General features: G+C 37.5%; 1 protein-coding gene across 3 annotated transcripts in view; it reads right to left on the bottom strand.

Annotated features, from left to right (window-relative positions):
• Positions 1–3,354: 3,354 nt before the first annotated feature.
• Pex6 (peroxisomal biogenesis factor 6) overlaps positions 3,355–13,573 on the bottom strand; it is a 46,864-nt gene continuing 36,645 nt past the window's right edge. For all 3 annotated transcript variants that reach the window (XM_083111449.1, XM_083111448.1, XM_083111450.1), the window contains exons 7-11: positions 12,150–12,258; positions 10,333–10,449; positions 8,572–8,649; positions 5,708–5,847; positions 3,355–3,559 (exon numbers count right to left, since the gene is read on the bottom strand). In XM_083111449.1, coding sequence (XP_082967575.1) covers positions 3,420–3,559; positions 5,708–5,847; positions 8,572–8,649; positions 10,333–10,449; positions 12,150–12,258 — 584 coding nt within the window. In that variant the 3' untranslated portion in view covers positions 3,355–3,419. The remainder of the gene's footprint in view (positions 3,560–5,707; positions 5,848–8,571; positions 8,650–10,332; positions 10,450–12,149; positions 12,259–13,573) is intronic.

The following is a 13,573-nucleotide window of genomic DNA, read 5'->3' as shown; positions in this document are numbered from 1 at the left end:
TGTAATAATGGTGCAAAAGAAATTAAATCTTCCAATTTTGCATAATTTCCAGGATAATTACACTTCACAAAAGTATTGTGCAGCATTTTTTGCAGACCCCAAGAAATACCCAAACTCCAGAAAAGTATTGACCAGTATCAGTGAATAAATTCTAATCAAAAACATATCAATGCATCAGCTCAGCCCTAGTATTTAAATATTAACCAATCAGATATCAGCATTAAAAAAAAACAATGTATTTTTAATATATTTATTGAAAGAAAGATAAAGCTATGTAGGGAATTTTTAAAAAATTAAAGAACACATTAATAAGTATGGAATAGGAATTAATGTTTGTCCTTTCCCAAAATATTCTGTCCATAAATTCTGTCATTTCAATTATAATTAAAATTGAAAAGTATGCTGTCCTATTTACAGCCCACAGGTATGTAATGGGTTAATGATATGTCACCTTTCATCAAACTATCAATATTGTGTATCACAATTACAGCTGATATTCATACATTTCTGGGAAGAACAGTCATGTAGGTATGTGGTAGAGTAAAAGGTGTTCTGCATAAAAAAGTATTCTGCAATAGTTTATATTCAAAGCTGTAGGGTGATACACAGTGGAACCCCGATTTTATATTCTTCCACAATATACATCAAATCTAAGAGGGGGATCAAAGATAGGCTTATGACGGCCTTTAGCCACTCGCTTGCTAAGCGAGAGGGAACGTTGTAAGAGAAAGGAGGTAGCTCTGGAGAGCAACGGCGACACTCAAACTGCAAGGGGACTAGCCCCGTGAAATAAGCACACACTGACATCTATTTAAAAACACTACCATTGACTGAACAGATAGGGCAGGAAAGACATAAGGAATGTTCGTTACCTGGAGTTCTACGGCGATTTCTTCTCCGCTGGTCCTTGTTGTGACATGGCCCTACTCTGTAATAAAGACGGATGCAGGAGTGCTTCTCGGGGTGCCTAAACTCTAGACTCGCGTATACCGATGTTCTAAATAATATTCTCCAACTTTCCGATTATTCGTTCCTTCTCCTTAATTAACAATAACTCAGGAGCTCTCTTGCGATAAGTGAATTGACGTTAACTGAAAGCAGCTCAGACAGAGTTCTTTCACAACTACTAACTTCGATGAAAAGCAGGAAACAACTAAGGAAGATATTTTCTCACACGACCTATTTAAATGAAATTCGAACTACCGGCCATTACAACGGTTGCCTCTATTGCGTCCTTTGGCAACAATTCCGAGGGAAAATGCTGATTCCTGATTTCATTTTCTAATGCAATGTCAGCAGAGTTTTTCCAGCTTCTGAAGGACGCTGTCGCGATGAGCTTTTAAGAAGCTCTTTTTCAATGCTTCAGTGGGACCCTTTTTATAACATGATTAGCTTATTTATTTATGATGCCTGGGTCCTAGGTTCAATTCACGCCTGCGACGTGATACGACATTCAATCTTGAAGGCCCCAACATAGCAAAATTATATAAAAATTTTCCTTGGTTTTACACTTTCCGGCATTTGATGTTTTCTCAGTTTGGTTCCCTGAAAAACATAAAATCAAGGTTTTACTGTACATTATTTACTTTCTTTTATCATTGCATTTTTTACAGATTTGTGCATTCTAGTTAGAGGCCAGCATAGTCTGCCTTTTACCTACCCACTGCCCGCTTGCACGCGATAAGAGGTTTACCTGCTCGCCTGCCCACGGCAACAAGTCGACTTGCGTCTTTACCCGGGTTCTTGGTCTTCAAGGTGCTCTGCGCTTACAAGGTACCTGGGCATTCAACAAGACCCGGGTGCCTGCAAAACCTGCTGGAAGGAAACAGCCCTCCGGCAGCGTGTCGCTCCAGGTGTTTCATCACCACGTGGACGGCTGCAGCCAGTGTTGCCTACTTACGTAGCTACTAAATCCTACGAAGTCCTAGGAGGAGCTTCTTCTCCAAGGAGAATTTATACACTTAGCGATTTAAGTTCAGCGTAAGCAGTTTTTATCTTATTGCCAGGAAATGCACGCAATATTACAGTTTCATTTATCTAAATGAATGATCGAGCAAACAAAAATCTCCTCACTGAAAACTAATTGTTTTTCATTGCATGGTGCCTTAACCAGGCACGCAGTGGCGCAACCAGAGGGGGCAGGGTGCATTGCTCACAACCTTGGACGGAAATTGTCTAGCGGAGGGGTCAGGGTGGGGGTCAAACATTAAAGTACAAGTCTCATCAAGTTCAATGCCGTAGCAAAGGGGTAGCGGGAGTCGGCCCTGAGCGCCAAACGATCTAAGTGAGAAAAGTTTTAAAACAGAGAATGCTATGGCGGCCCGTGATATTATTTGCTATTAATGTTGGTTTGTTACGAGTTGGATGAATTAATTATGTAATACGTCGCTCCATGTGAAAAGAAAATATTGTAGATGGAAATTTTACATGCCATATGTATGTACATTCGGAATGCATTTATCATGCACTTTCTTTCTTTCAAAAATAGTTTGTGTGCTTGTTTTCCATTATTAGCTAATGTGAAATTGACGTGTTGAAAAAAAATATTTCTAATCCTCTGTTTCAACACAAATGCGTGAGAACCGACTTCTACCCCCTTTTTGCGTGATTTATGAGGATAATAATGCCTTTCATGCTACTTTATTACTATTATTGTGATTGTTGTTGTTGTTACATTTATCCAAGTACTTGCCCCCCCCCCCCCCCAAACGAGGGTAACAGCAATGCCCCTGGCTGGCTACGGCCCTGGTGTTCGCAGTAGAACAGTGTGTTGTTTGACTCGCGACCTCAGCGTCGAACGTGACATGTTTCAGTCCTGCCCTATATCACTATATATATGTATATTGGTTATTTACGACACATACTTATGGATCCTGTGCCACGGAAAACCTACTTCAATGTGTGTGTGTGTGTGGGGGGGGGAGCAACATTCGTAAATCTCATTTCATTGGTGATGTGGCTTACGAAGCTTTGAGTTCCCTTTTTTAAGTAGTAAAAATCTAGTGCAGTTGGCAACACTGCAGAACGGTGTGGGTCCGGCGCCGTTTCTACTCGAAGCAACTACGTCATGCAGAGGGAGGGGTCTGCAGTTGATGGAAAGAACGAACTGAGACCTACTAGGTATCGTAAGACTGCGGGTACCCGGCGGGTCTACAATGCCTGCCAGGAACGATCTGGGCAGGTGGACATACAAGCTGCTCAAGCGAGGATGTTGCGCAGATTGCATGGCATTTCAGGAGCGATGTCTCGCGAACGGGTCTGCTCCAGGTCTTGTGCAGGCCTCTGATTCTAGTATAATTTGTCACTTAAAAATAAGGAAGTTGTGTAAGAATAATATATATAACAATTTTATAAACATATGTATATATTGTCAGAGGTAGCACCAAACTTGTACATACAAATATTTTAACAAAATTGGACTATTTATTCTCCAATGAAGCTTTTAGTTGTTTGTAATAAACCATATCATCCTTAGACACAGATGGGATAAGATTCTTGAGTGCATCTTTGAAGTCGGCCACTTTCACTTGCACTGGAGACGTTTTGTCATCAGTGATTCCTGGCATAAAGAGAAAAGGGAACACTATGTAAGTTGCATTTGAAAAGTTCTTTTGGCCCCTCTACACTAGGGCCAGGATGTAATGCTAACAAGATACATAACTTAATACACTGGAACCTTGAGTTTATATTTTTCAGGGCATCATGCTGAAAAAGCTTAAAATACGGGAAAAATTTCATAACATTTTGCTATGTTGAGACTATCAAGATTGAATGTATATTGCGGGAAAATGTAAAAACTGGGTTCCACTGTATTCCTTATTTTCTTCATCCATGAAATCAGTATTATGATAAAGATGTATCATGATTTAAATAAATAGATTTTATTATCTATTTGTTTCTAAATGCACAGCCATGAAAATAGGGGCTGGGCAGAATTGCACCGGCGCCACATATGGGAAAAGCAAAGTGAGGTGGGACAAACGTCGCTGGTTCCTGCGCACTGTGAGGCGACATCAACCGAGCTGTGTTGCCTAGTTCGAGCATCAGACCAACCTCTCGCTGGGGCATACAGTTGTTATCCCTGACCTTTTGAGCTAATACTGTCAGTTTGTATAACATGGATTACAAAGACAAACTCTACAACTAGATCTTTCATTCTCTTAAACCTCCAAACACACAGTGTTGTGCTCTGACGTGGCAACAGCGCAAACTTCTGCCACCCACCTAATTTCACGGCCATGCATTTAAACACAGTGTAAGTGCTACTTTTTATTTTCCCACATTATACATCTAATCTTCATGGTCTCCAAATAAAGTATATGTTAAAAATTTTCCAAGATTTTAAGTTTTTCAATTTTGGTCACTTGAAAAATGCCAAATCAATGTTTCATTGTATACCTTTCCATTTGACATTTCATTGTATGAGAACAAGAGGAACGTAAACATTCAAAAATGCAGTTTTCAGTTTTGTATAAATAAATTCTCTAAGGAGTCAGACGACATATCTCCACTTCTAATTGTTAACAGTAACGTGGAATCAAGTATCTCCAATTTATTGGTTCTTTTTAAGAGTCGGACATATTCCAAAGAATACATAATCTCCTCTCTCCTGTAAATTGGATAAATTGAAGTTACGTTCCTCTGGTTCTCACATAATTTTATATTTACAAAAAAAGAAGTGTCAAATCAGATGCAGCACACAAATAGTTTGAAAAACTTACATTATGCTGGCTTACCACAGGCATTATCAAGGTAAAAACAAGTAAATGGAGTGGATTAAGCAGTACACTGGCGGTACACCAAAGAATGCCTTGTAACTGAAGCTTGGAAACAATGACGTCATGAATAAACCTAATATCTTCAAGTTTGTCAATTTTTTACTTTTATAAATACATTGTATTGTAGGAACTTCATGATAAAGCAAATTTATGTATTCATTTTCATTGAGAATTAACTATTTTACTATATTTTTAACTATTTCTGTGTATGATTTTTATGAACCTAGTTTTGCACAGGTAAGGAAAACATATTTTGTTCAGCATGTGGTGAAAGAAGTTATTTATTTGAATATGTGAATTTTGTACTAATGTGTTTTATTTAAAGATGTTTCATGCAACATCCTAGCAACATATAATTATTTACATACAATTTTATACACAATTAAAAATACATATATTTTTAATGAATCTACAGCAGAGTTTGCAGTCCTTTTTTCCCAAATAATGTAAGTTACAAAATGTAAAAAAACAAAGAAAGCAAAAAAAAATATATAAAAAATATGACTATTAGAAAGCAGGACTAAGCTGATATCGATGCCAATGTATCAGGATCAGAAAGTTTGGACTTTATTTACCGATAATACCCGACCGACAATTTTGCTGACACTAATTATCCCAAAAATCATGGAAAATGCATAACTTTACATTTATTTCGTACCAATATTGTGTGAAAAACTGTATTTTGTGATTACACAATAGGCATTTTAATATTCTGTTGTAATTCTTGAATATTTTGAAGCAAAACTCTGGTGGTAAATTGATGCTCATTTAATTGGAGTCAAATGCTCGCTCAACAACATCAAAAAATATTTTGAACAACTTTTAATTGTTACAATTCTCAAGCATCAGTATCGGAATCAGCAACAGTATTGGCATTAGTACGGATATTGTCTCAGTCCTATTGCAAAGCATTGTCTTTGTAAACTTACCACTTTCAATACCAACTATTCTCCTTTTAATAGCATTTAGCATTGCATTCGCACATAATGAGTACATATCAGCGCCGCTCAAATTCATTGGAAGTTCTTCAATCAATTCATCCATATTAAATGCCTCACTAAAATTAAACCTGCGGAAAAACAAACATTTTATTTAATAAAGGGGGAAAAAATAAGCAGGGTGGATAAAAATCAAGATTTTTATTTTTTAAAAATCATTTTTGATGATTTTCTTTATTTAGATCGGATTTCTTTTATTTAAAAAAACACTTAAAATTGCTTGTATGTTTTTTGGCACCATACATATAGATACAATGTTTCTTTGTGGCAATACTTTTTTCTGGTAACCTGTAAAATATTTGAACAGTTTGATTAAAGCAAATAAAAAATTATATGTAAATAAACACTTTTCTGTTTCTGATACTGTATATATGACAGGCCCGTACCCCTACCCCCCTTGAGCCATGAAATATGTTAATGTGAAACTACAAAAATAACATTGACAATTTTTCAGATTTTGCTAAAATTTCTCTTTTGTCCATGCATAAATAAATGAATGGGTTGTTTAATTCTGGAGATAATCTACCTCCAGAAGTCTGCAGTCTGCAATATTTGGTAATTTTAGTTTTATAACCATTGATGCAAGGCTACCAGATTTAGTCGGGACAGTCCATCTTTTTTATTCTCCTTTCCAACTTTTTTGAACTGTAGTCATGATGCAAAAATGTTTTTGGTTAACTCATATTCAGACTTGTTCTTCAGTATAAGAATCACTGACAAGTGTCGGCGATTTGGGGGCAGGGCATGGGGACAGTTACACCTTCCACTTTTTGCTCCCGCACTAAGCCTTGTCTACCAAAGAAAAGTAAACTGTCCTTTTTTAAGGATAGTTTGCAAAATATCAGCTCATGTTTATTTACAGTTTACTGATAATGACACTATTTAAGGTTTAACATGATTAGTATTTTGTATATTATTCTACACAAAATGTTTGCTATTTTTATTCTCTTCAAAACTTATTCAAAAATACAAAAACTTTTTGTAATTACGTATCGTGAGTATCTGGTTTTCCAATGAACGACGTTTCGAACAACTGTTCCCTTCTTCAGGTTCTTATGTTACATAGGCTATCCAAAATACACCATAGCCACGTCAATTCTTTTCCCCCAAAATTCCAGGAACAAGGATACAGGTTTGGTTATTAATATAGGAAAAATTGGAATCGATAATAAAACCCTTTAAAATTTCCAAGGCCTTCGTTATTGTTAAATACACGGTGTAAAACCATCTCAGGCTAAAAGAACCCTTCCTACGTTAAAAAATTATAAAACACGACCTCCTATTTTACTCCCTCGTACTGACTGTAGGATGCTCCCTCAACAAATGCGGGTAGTTGTCTCGCTTACTTCCCCTACCCGCTTACATCATATCGAACTCGAAGTCCTGTGTTTTTTGAGCCTTGCGTAATACGTCAACCTATCTTCTTATACTCCCGTTTTTCCCATTTTTTAAACATCCCTATCCACATTTCATCGACGTTTCCTTCATCGCTGTTTATTTTCCCTACCTTTGCAAATATAGGGAACCTCATATATGTTCCTCCTAATTAGTTCACTTTCGTCCCGAATTACCTCCCCTTTTCTAATATCATGTCCTTCTTCAATGATATGCTCCGAGAGCCCTATCCTAGGAACTCCCTCCCTTATATCTTTGTCATGCTCTCCCCACCTTATGTCCATACTTCTCCCCGTTTGGCCGATGCATTCTTTATTACATTCACATTTTATACCATAAACTCCCTTCTTCCCCCCTCTTTTTCTCCTCCTTTTCCATCTTTCTTGTATCCTGTAAAGTGTTTTTCCAAAGTCCTCAGAGCTTTCATTCCACATTTTATTCCATAAAAAGCTAATTATGGATTTTTGTTACTTTTGCCTACAAAAATTATTGATTTTAAATCAAGATAAATTTAAGTGTTTTTACAGTTTACATATTACATTTTCTTTAATGTGAGTTTCACCCATACTTTCACAAAAAAGTGATTCTGATATCTACAAAATCCTTATTGTACATTATTCTATAAATTATTTCTTATTTTTTAAAAAACAATCACCTGATTTATATCTTGATTTTAATCAATCCACCTTGGTTTATAATGATATTCAATAATAACAAGATGCATATTTGTTTCTGCAAATCTGCCATAGGGCATACAAGGTGTTGAGGAAGGGTTCCACACATTCACAATGTGAAGGTGATGTGAACAACGCCACACTCTGGCCACATTTACTCGGATTGCCTTCAAGAATCTATTTATTATAGGCCAGAAGATTTATCCTGGTAGTGGTACATCGCCTGCCAAGAAATTGTCTGTCATCTGCAGGTCATTGTTGCCAAATGCATGTTTCATGCAAATATGATGGCTGAACGTGCTGTTGCACAATTTCTTTGAAAGGGCAAGCAAATAACGAACTATTCAAACTCTCAGAGAACAGATTCTTCTCTCGCCACCTGAAATACCTGATCCATGTGTGTCCCCTCTCCTCCACTACGAATGTGGCAACCAAGAGTTCAAATTTCACTCTCTAAGGGAACAGCGAGGTCTAGCTGGCAGAGAACAAAACATGGTGTTGTTGTGATGTTTTTAGCCCACCCAGAGTCTGTGTGAATCCAAGACACTTTATGCCGATCACCCACCCTGGGAAGCAAACCTGGGTAGTCAGGTGAGCTACCAATTGGAAATACATCCAGTACATTAGAAACAAGATACTCTGTCTAATGATATGATAAAGAAACTTGTGAAATGTCACCACTTGCAATAAGATTTTAAATAGAATTTACTAATTAATTATACTTACTTTCTCGTGAGAGCCTTCATTATGCTCTTCTGGGTATTTCGATCTTCACTTACTCCAACATACAGCAACTTATCAAATCTGTAAAAATACATAACCAACTTAAAAGAAAAATAATGGCTACTGTTCTTTCGCATACTAATCCAATGGCACTTTTCTTGGATACAACTATTAATTCTTTACAATATGGATATAATACATGAACAAAATAGCCAGGCATAATTTTTCTTGCATGTGAAATTCAACTACATTTCCTTAGCATAATTTGAATTTGCATCATTTGGCAATTTTTAAAATGCTTCAATACCCATGCTTGTTTTTTATTTAGTTTTATCAGTTACTTTCAGTTTTTTAGAAGAAAGTGTATGGTATTAAGGGGAAGAGTGACAATTTCCCTGATGTCATTCTTTCTGAGGCAGCTGGGGAGCACTGTTGCCAACTTAGCTCTTTTAATGCCAGATCTGTCTCTTTCATGCACTCGTTTGACTGAACTGTAGCACCCGCTCCCTGCCCCACTATGATGCCATCACTAACTCCAGCCCACATAGATGAACTTTTGCCATGAGTATACATTTACATGTGACGTGATATTATTAATTTTGCACCGTCACCTCACCCTCTCTCCCCAGCAATTTTTATAGTGCCGTGGCTGAGGTGAAGATGAAAATATTGTTATCCGGTAATCCTTATTTTCGATTTCATACGACTATCAGTGGATTATTGATATGGGTGATGCTGTCAGATCTACATGGTGAAAACTAAGAATAGATTTTCATCACTTTAAAGTTACCGGTAATAGTAGTGCCCCCACCCCATTGACAACTAAAATTACCATGGGAGGCACTTTATCCAGCCTTCCTAAATCTAGCCCCTTGAAAGTCAACTTTAGCTCAATTTAAGATGAAATTTAGCTCTTTTATGTGCATCAGGTTTGGCAACACTGCCAGGATGGCTGCAGGAAACAAGGAGAAATGCATTACGCTTATGAGAGAATGATTTTATTCGTTTTCACGGGAATATCAAACTTCCAATGACAGAAGAAAACACATGATCGGGTAGAGGATCCATTGAAGATGACATTTTCACTAGAAAGAGTCGAAACTCCAATTTGTTTAGCCGGAACTTGAATTTCAAGTTGTTTCTCCATAAGGAATACATGGGATTCTGTAAATACCTATTCATCATATTTTTCAAACACTGTATCTAGCTTAATAACGAACTTTAAAAACTGCTTCCACTTGTAACATGGGGAGGTACTTGCAAATTATGCATGGATTTTCTTTAGTAGCAGTGCCCATTCTGATTATATTTAAATAAATGCATGCCTGGTGCAAAATTGTCACACCTTACCTTAACATACACATGAAGTGTGCTAGTTTATTTTATTAAATTAATTTTGGTGACCATAAGAAGTATTAAAGCTATACTCCTGTTTTCTTGTAAACGATTTTAAAATTTGTACATTGTTTGTTGTAGCCATAAACATTGTGTAGTCAACAGTAATATTAAATATCTTGTAATTGTGGTGAAGAGAAATAAATTTTAAAGACATTTATATGTTGAAAGATCAAGATGATAAATTTTCTGGCACAACAATTACAAAAAAATTTGTAAAATTTCCTTTTTCATCCATCAGTTGACATAAGGATCCCTTCTTCGTGAATTGTCTGCTCCCACTGTCAATTTTGAAAGCAAAACTACCAATAATTTGAATACTACAAAACAATTTACAAAAAACGATGTCAAGTTTATTATGTGATTTACCTTCCAGGCCTCAACAGTGCAGGGTCAATTAGGTCAGGTCTATTGGTTGCTCCTATGATGAACACCTGAGAGGATTTTTGCAGTCCATCCATCTCGGCTAGCAACTGTGAGACAACTCTGCAAGAGGAAGAAAAAAGAGAATCTATGAAGATGTTCATAGATATCATATATTTATTTCTATAAGCATTTTCCCTGGGACCTAGTATAGCTCGACCACAAGGAAAAAACCTTCCGCCCAAAGTGTTCGCACAACTTCCCTGCCGTTATCGGTGTTCGGTGCAGTGTTGCCAGGTCAGATTTGAAAAATTCAGGAGATTGTTCCTTGGGAAACCAGAAGATATGCTACAAAATCCGATGATCTAGTAGCGGATGAACGACCTTCTCGGGGGCGGCATAGGCGTGTGCACTGGGGGGCAAGAGGATGTCTGCAGATTTTTTCCAGCGAGGGGGAAACAATGTATTTTTATCAGGCGGGTAAACGAGGCATATTACCCCATATAATGTTGCCCTCTCAGAAAACACCACTTGAGTTTGAAATTATCACGTTTCTACATCCCTATTATAATAATGGATGTAAATTACTGTAACTGAAATCAACTCAATTTTCGGGTGGGATAAAATACAACCATCTAAAAATAGTAATGTACATGGACATCCGCAGGATTTTTTCCAGGCAGGGGCAAGGAAGGTATTTTTTTCCAGGGGGGGAGGGGGCAAAGAAGGCACATTTTCTCCAATAATAGTGTTGTTCCCTCAAAAAACATTGCTTAAATTTCAATGTATCATATTCATGCAATAATTAACACACATTATTGCAGCTGAAATGAAATTATATGTGAAAAATATATAATTTTTGGTTGACTTTCATTTTCCAGGGAGCCACCGGGAGCCCTTCCGGACGCCCATGGTAATGTAGTAATAGTAATAAAATAATAATAATGTCCTAGCACATCGTTTGGCATAATTTCACAGTTCAAACAGCACTTTCCATGGCTGAGTGGAGTTCCACTCTCCCCTCCATGTTCAAGTAAGGTGACCAGGAAACTTGTTTTTGAGCAGGCCGTCGGTGCAATAGCAATAGTTTATTATGGAATCCTACCGAGAAATCAATAGGTCTGGCAACACTGACGTTGGCCGCTCTGAAGGCTCCTTCCTCCTGTCTTTTTCCCCACCCGCCAGCGCGATGGGGTCTGCGCAGGTTTCTTTCCTTGTGGTTCCACTATACATAGTACACTTCATACATAAGCTGATCCAGAATAAAATTACAAATGTTCTTTGAAACACATGAATAGTTCACTAACATCATTAATTAATACATGCAACCAGGTGATTGCCAGGAGTTTTGCTTACAAAAAGAAAGTGCGTATTCACATATTTACATTACAAGACTAGGGCATATGAACTGCAATGGGAACTCATTTTATCAGGTGACCAAGCTGAAAAAAACATAAAATGTCGGAAAATGTAAAATCTGAGAACATAAAATAGGGATTTCACTGTGTATGTTTATATCCATAAAAATATACGTACTTCACTCCTGTCTTTTTGTGTGTGTGTGGGATGTATGGTGGACACCCACGAATAAAATAAATTTCTACACTAATTGCCAATTAAGTTATTATGAGTTGCAACTCTTCTGGTGCCTTCCTTAATGCCCCTTGCAAATCTCCCATTTGCTCCAACAAACTAGTCTTGTCCAACGAGAAAGTATCTAAACGCATGATTTAGCCCCACAGATGAAATTCTGGAAATAAATGTAAGCCGACATACACAAAGTGTACAAGGTTTAAAAGTTATGAAATAGTTATTTTCCTTACCTATCCATCACTCCACCAGAATCCCCACTCTTTCCTCTATTGGGAGCTAGGGAATCCAGTTCATCAAAGAAAATAACACATGGTGCTGCAGTCCGTGATCTTTGGAACACTGAAACAAAGATAATAATCTTCTAAGCCAAGCGTCAGGTTAACCTTGCAGCAGGTTTTATGTATCAATCCGCGCGAGAACTGAGCTCAGAATCTTCCGTGCCAGTCTTTCCTCAACCGCCGAGCTGCTTACATCGGAGACACTGAGAAAATCTACAGTATTGCCAACCGCACAACACATCAAAACCCGCATGCATGTCAAGTGGATTGTATTTTTGCTTCTCTTTGTCTCCTGAAACATAACATTTTAAAAGTACTTTCTGCGCATATATTATTTAATAAATGTGTCATTAATATAAGAGCGAAACAACTTCTAAACATGAGAGCATGTGTGTATATTTCGAGCACGCAAAAATAAAAATAAACAAAGATAAAAGTAAACAACAATAGGCCCCTCTTGAATTTAATGACAAATTATTGTTTTTGGTTTAGAAAGAAATAGATTTATGAAAAACTTGGTTGCTTCGTTCGCAATACATCCGTTACTGTAAGACACACGCACTTCAAGTTGTACCACCAAAAAAGCATGATTTGTTATTGGTGATATATACAATCAGGTGCATTGTCTGTCGCTATTACTCTGGTTTCAATTTATGAATCACTTCACTAAACCAGGATTCAAATCTTGGTCTGTCTATTTGTTGCTGATAATCACCCTTCCCTTTCTTTGCGCTGAAAAGTAAATATGCGCCTTCAACAAAGCTTTCATTGCCGCCAGTGGGTGAAACAATAAGCCTCCCCCTTCCCCTCATCGTCGGTTTCTTCAGCCCTGGCGGTGGTTTTGCATGGTGGTATCCTTCCATGGTTTATTCCCCCTTCCCCCACTCACCGAGTTGAAGGACGTCTCGTCCAAATAATAAACATGTTTCTTCTCACTGCGATATATTTTAATACCGCGGAGATTCTTTTGTCGTCAAACAACAAACAATCGTTTCCTCTTGCTAAACTCAAACCGCAAATCATTCAACACCCGTGATACAATTCGTGTGCACATTGACGGCAAATCACCTGACGCCCTGTTTTACTTTGATCTTGTTGCCGCAAGGAGGATTATGCATTTAAAACAACTTGCTTGACTTTGAAGAACATTTCCTTTCGGATGAAGCCCAAAATAACATTCGGGTAAAACCGCGCGCTGAACAGGAGATTCAGCCATTCTCGCCGCTCTACAATAAACATAGGGTTAAAATAGTGGGATGTGCAACACTGGTATCAGCGATTTCACGCGCTCTGCAACGCATTCAGTCTCGCTCGACTCGCTCTAAAGTTTCAATGTCTCTTCAACGCAATACAGATTCGAGTTGGCGAATCTGCGG

Source organism: Lepisma saccharinum, chromosome 25 (assembly GCF_977018435.1).
Source record: "Lepisma saccharinum chromosome 25, izLepSacc3.1, whole genome shotgun sequence".
NCBI lineage: Eukaryota > Metazoa > Arthropoda > Insecta > Zygentoma > Lepismatidae > Lepisma > Lepisma saccharinum.
Note: the sequence above shows the minus strand (reverse complement) of the source record. Positions and strands in the feature narration are given on the sequence as shown.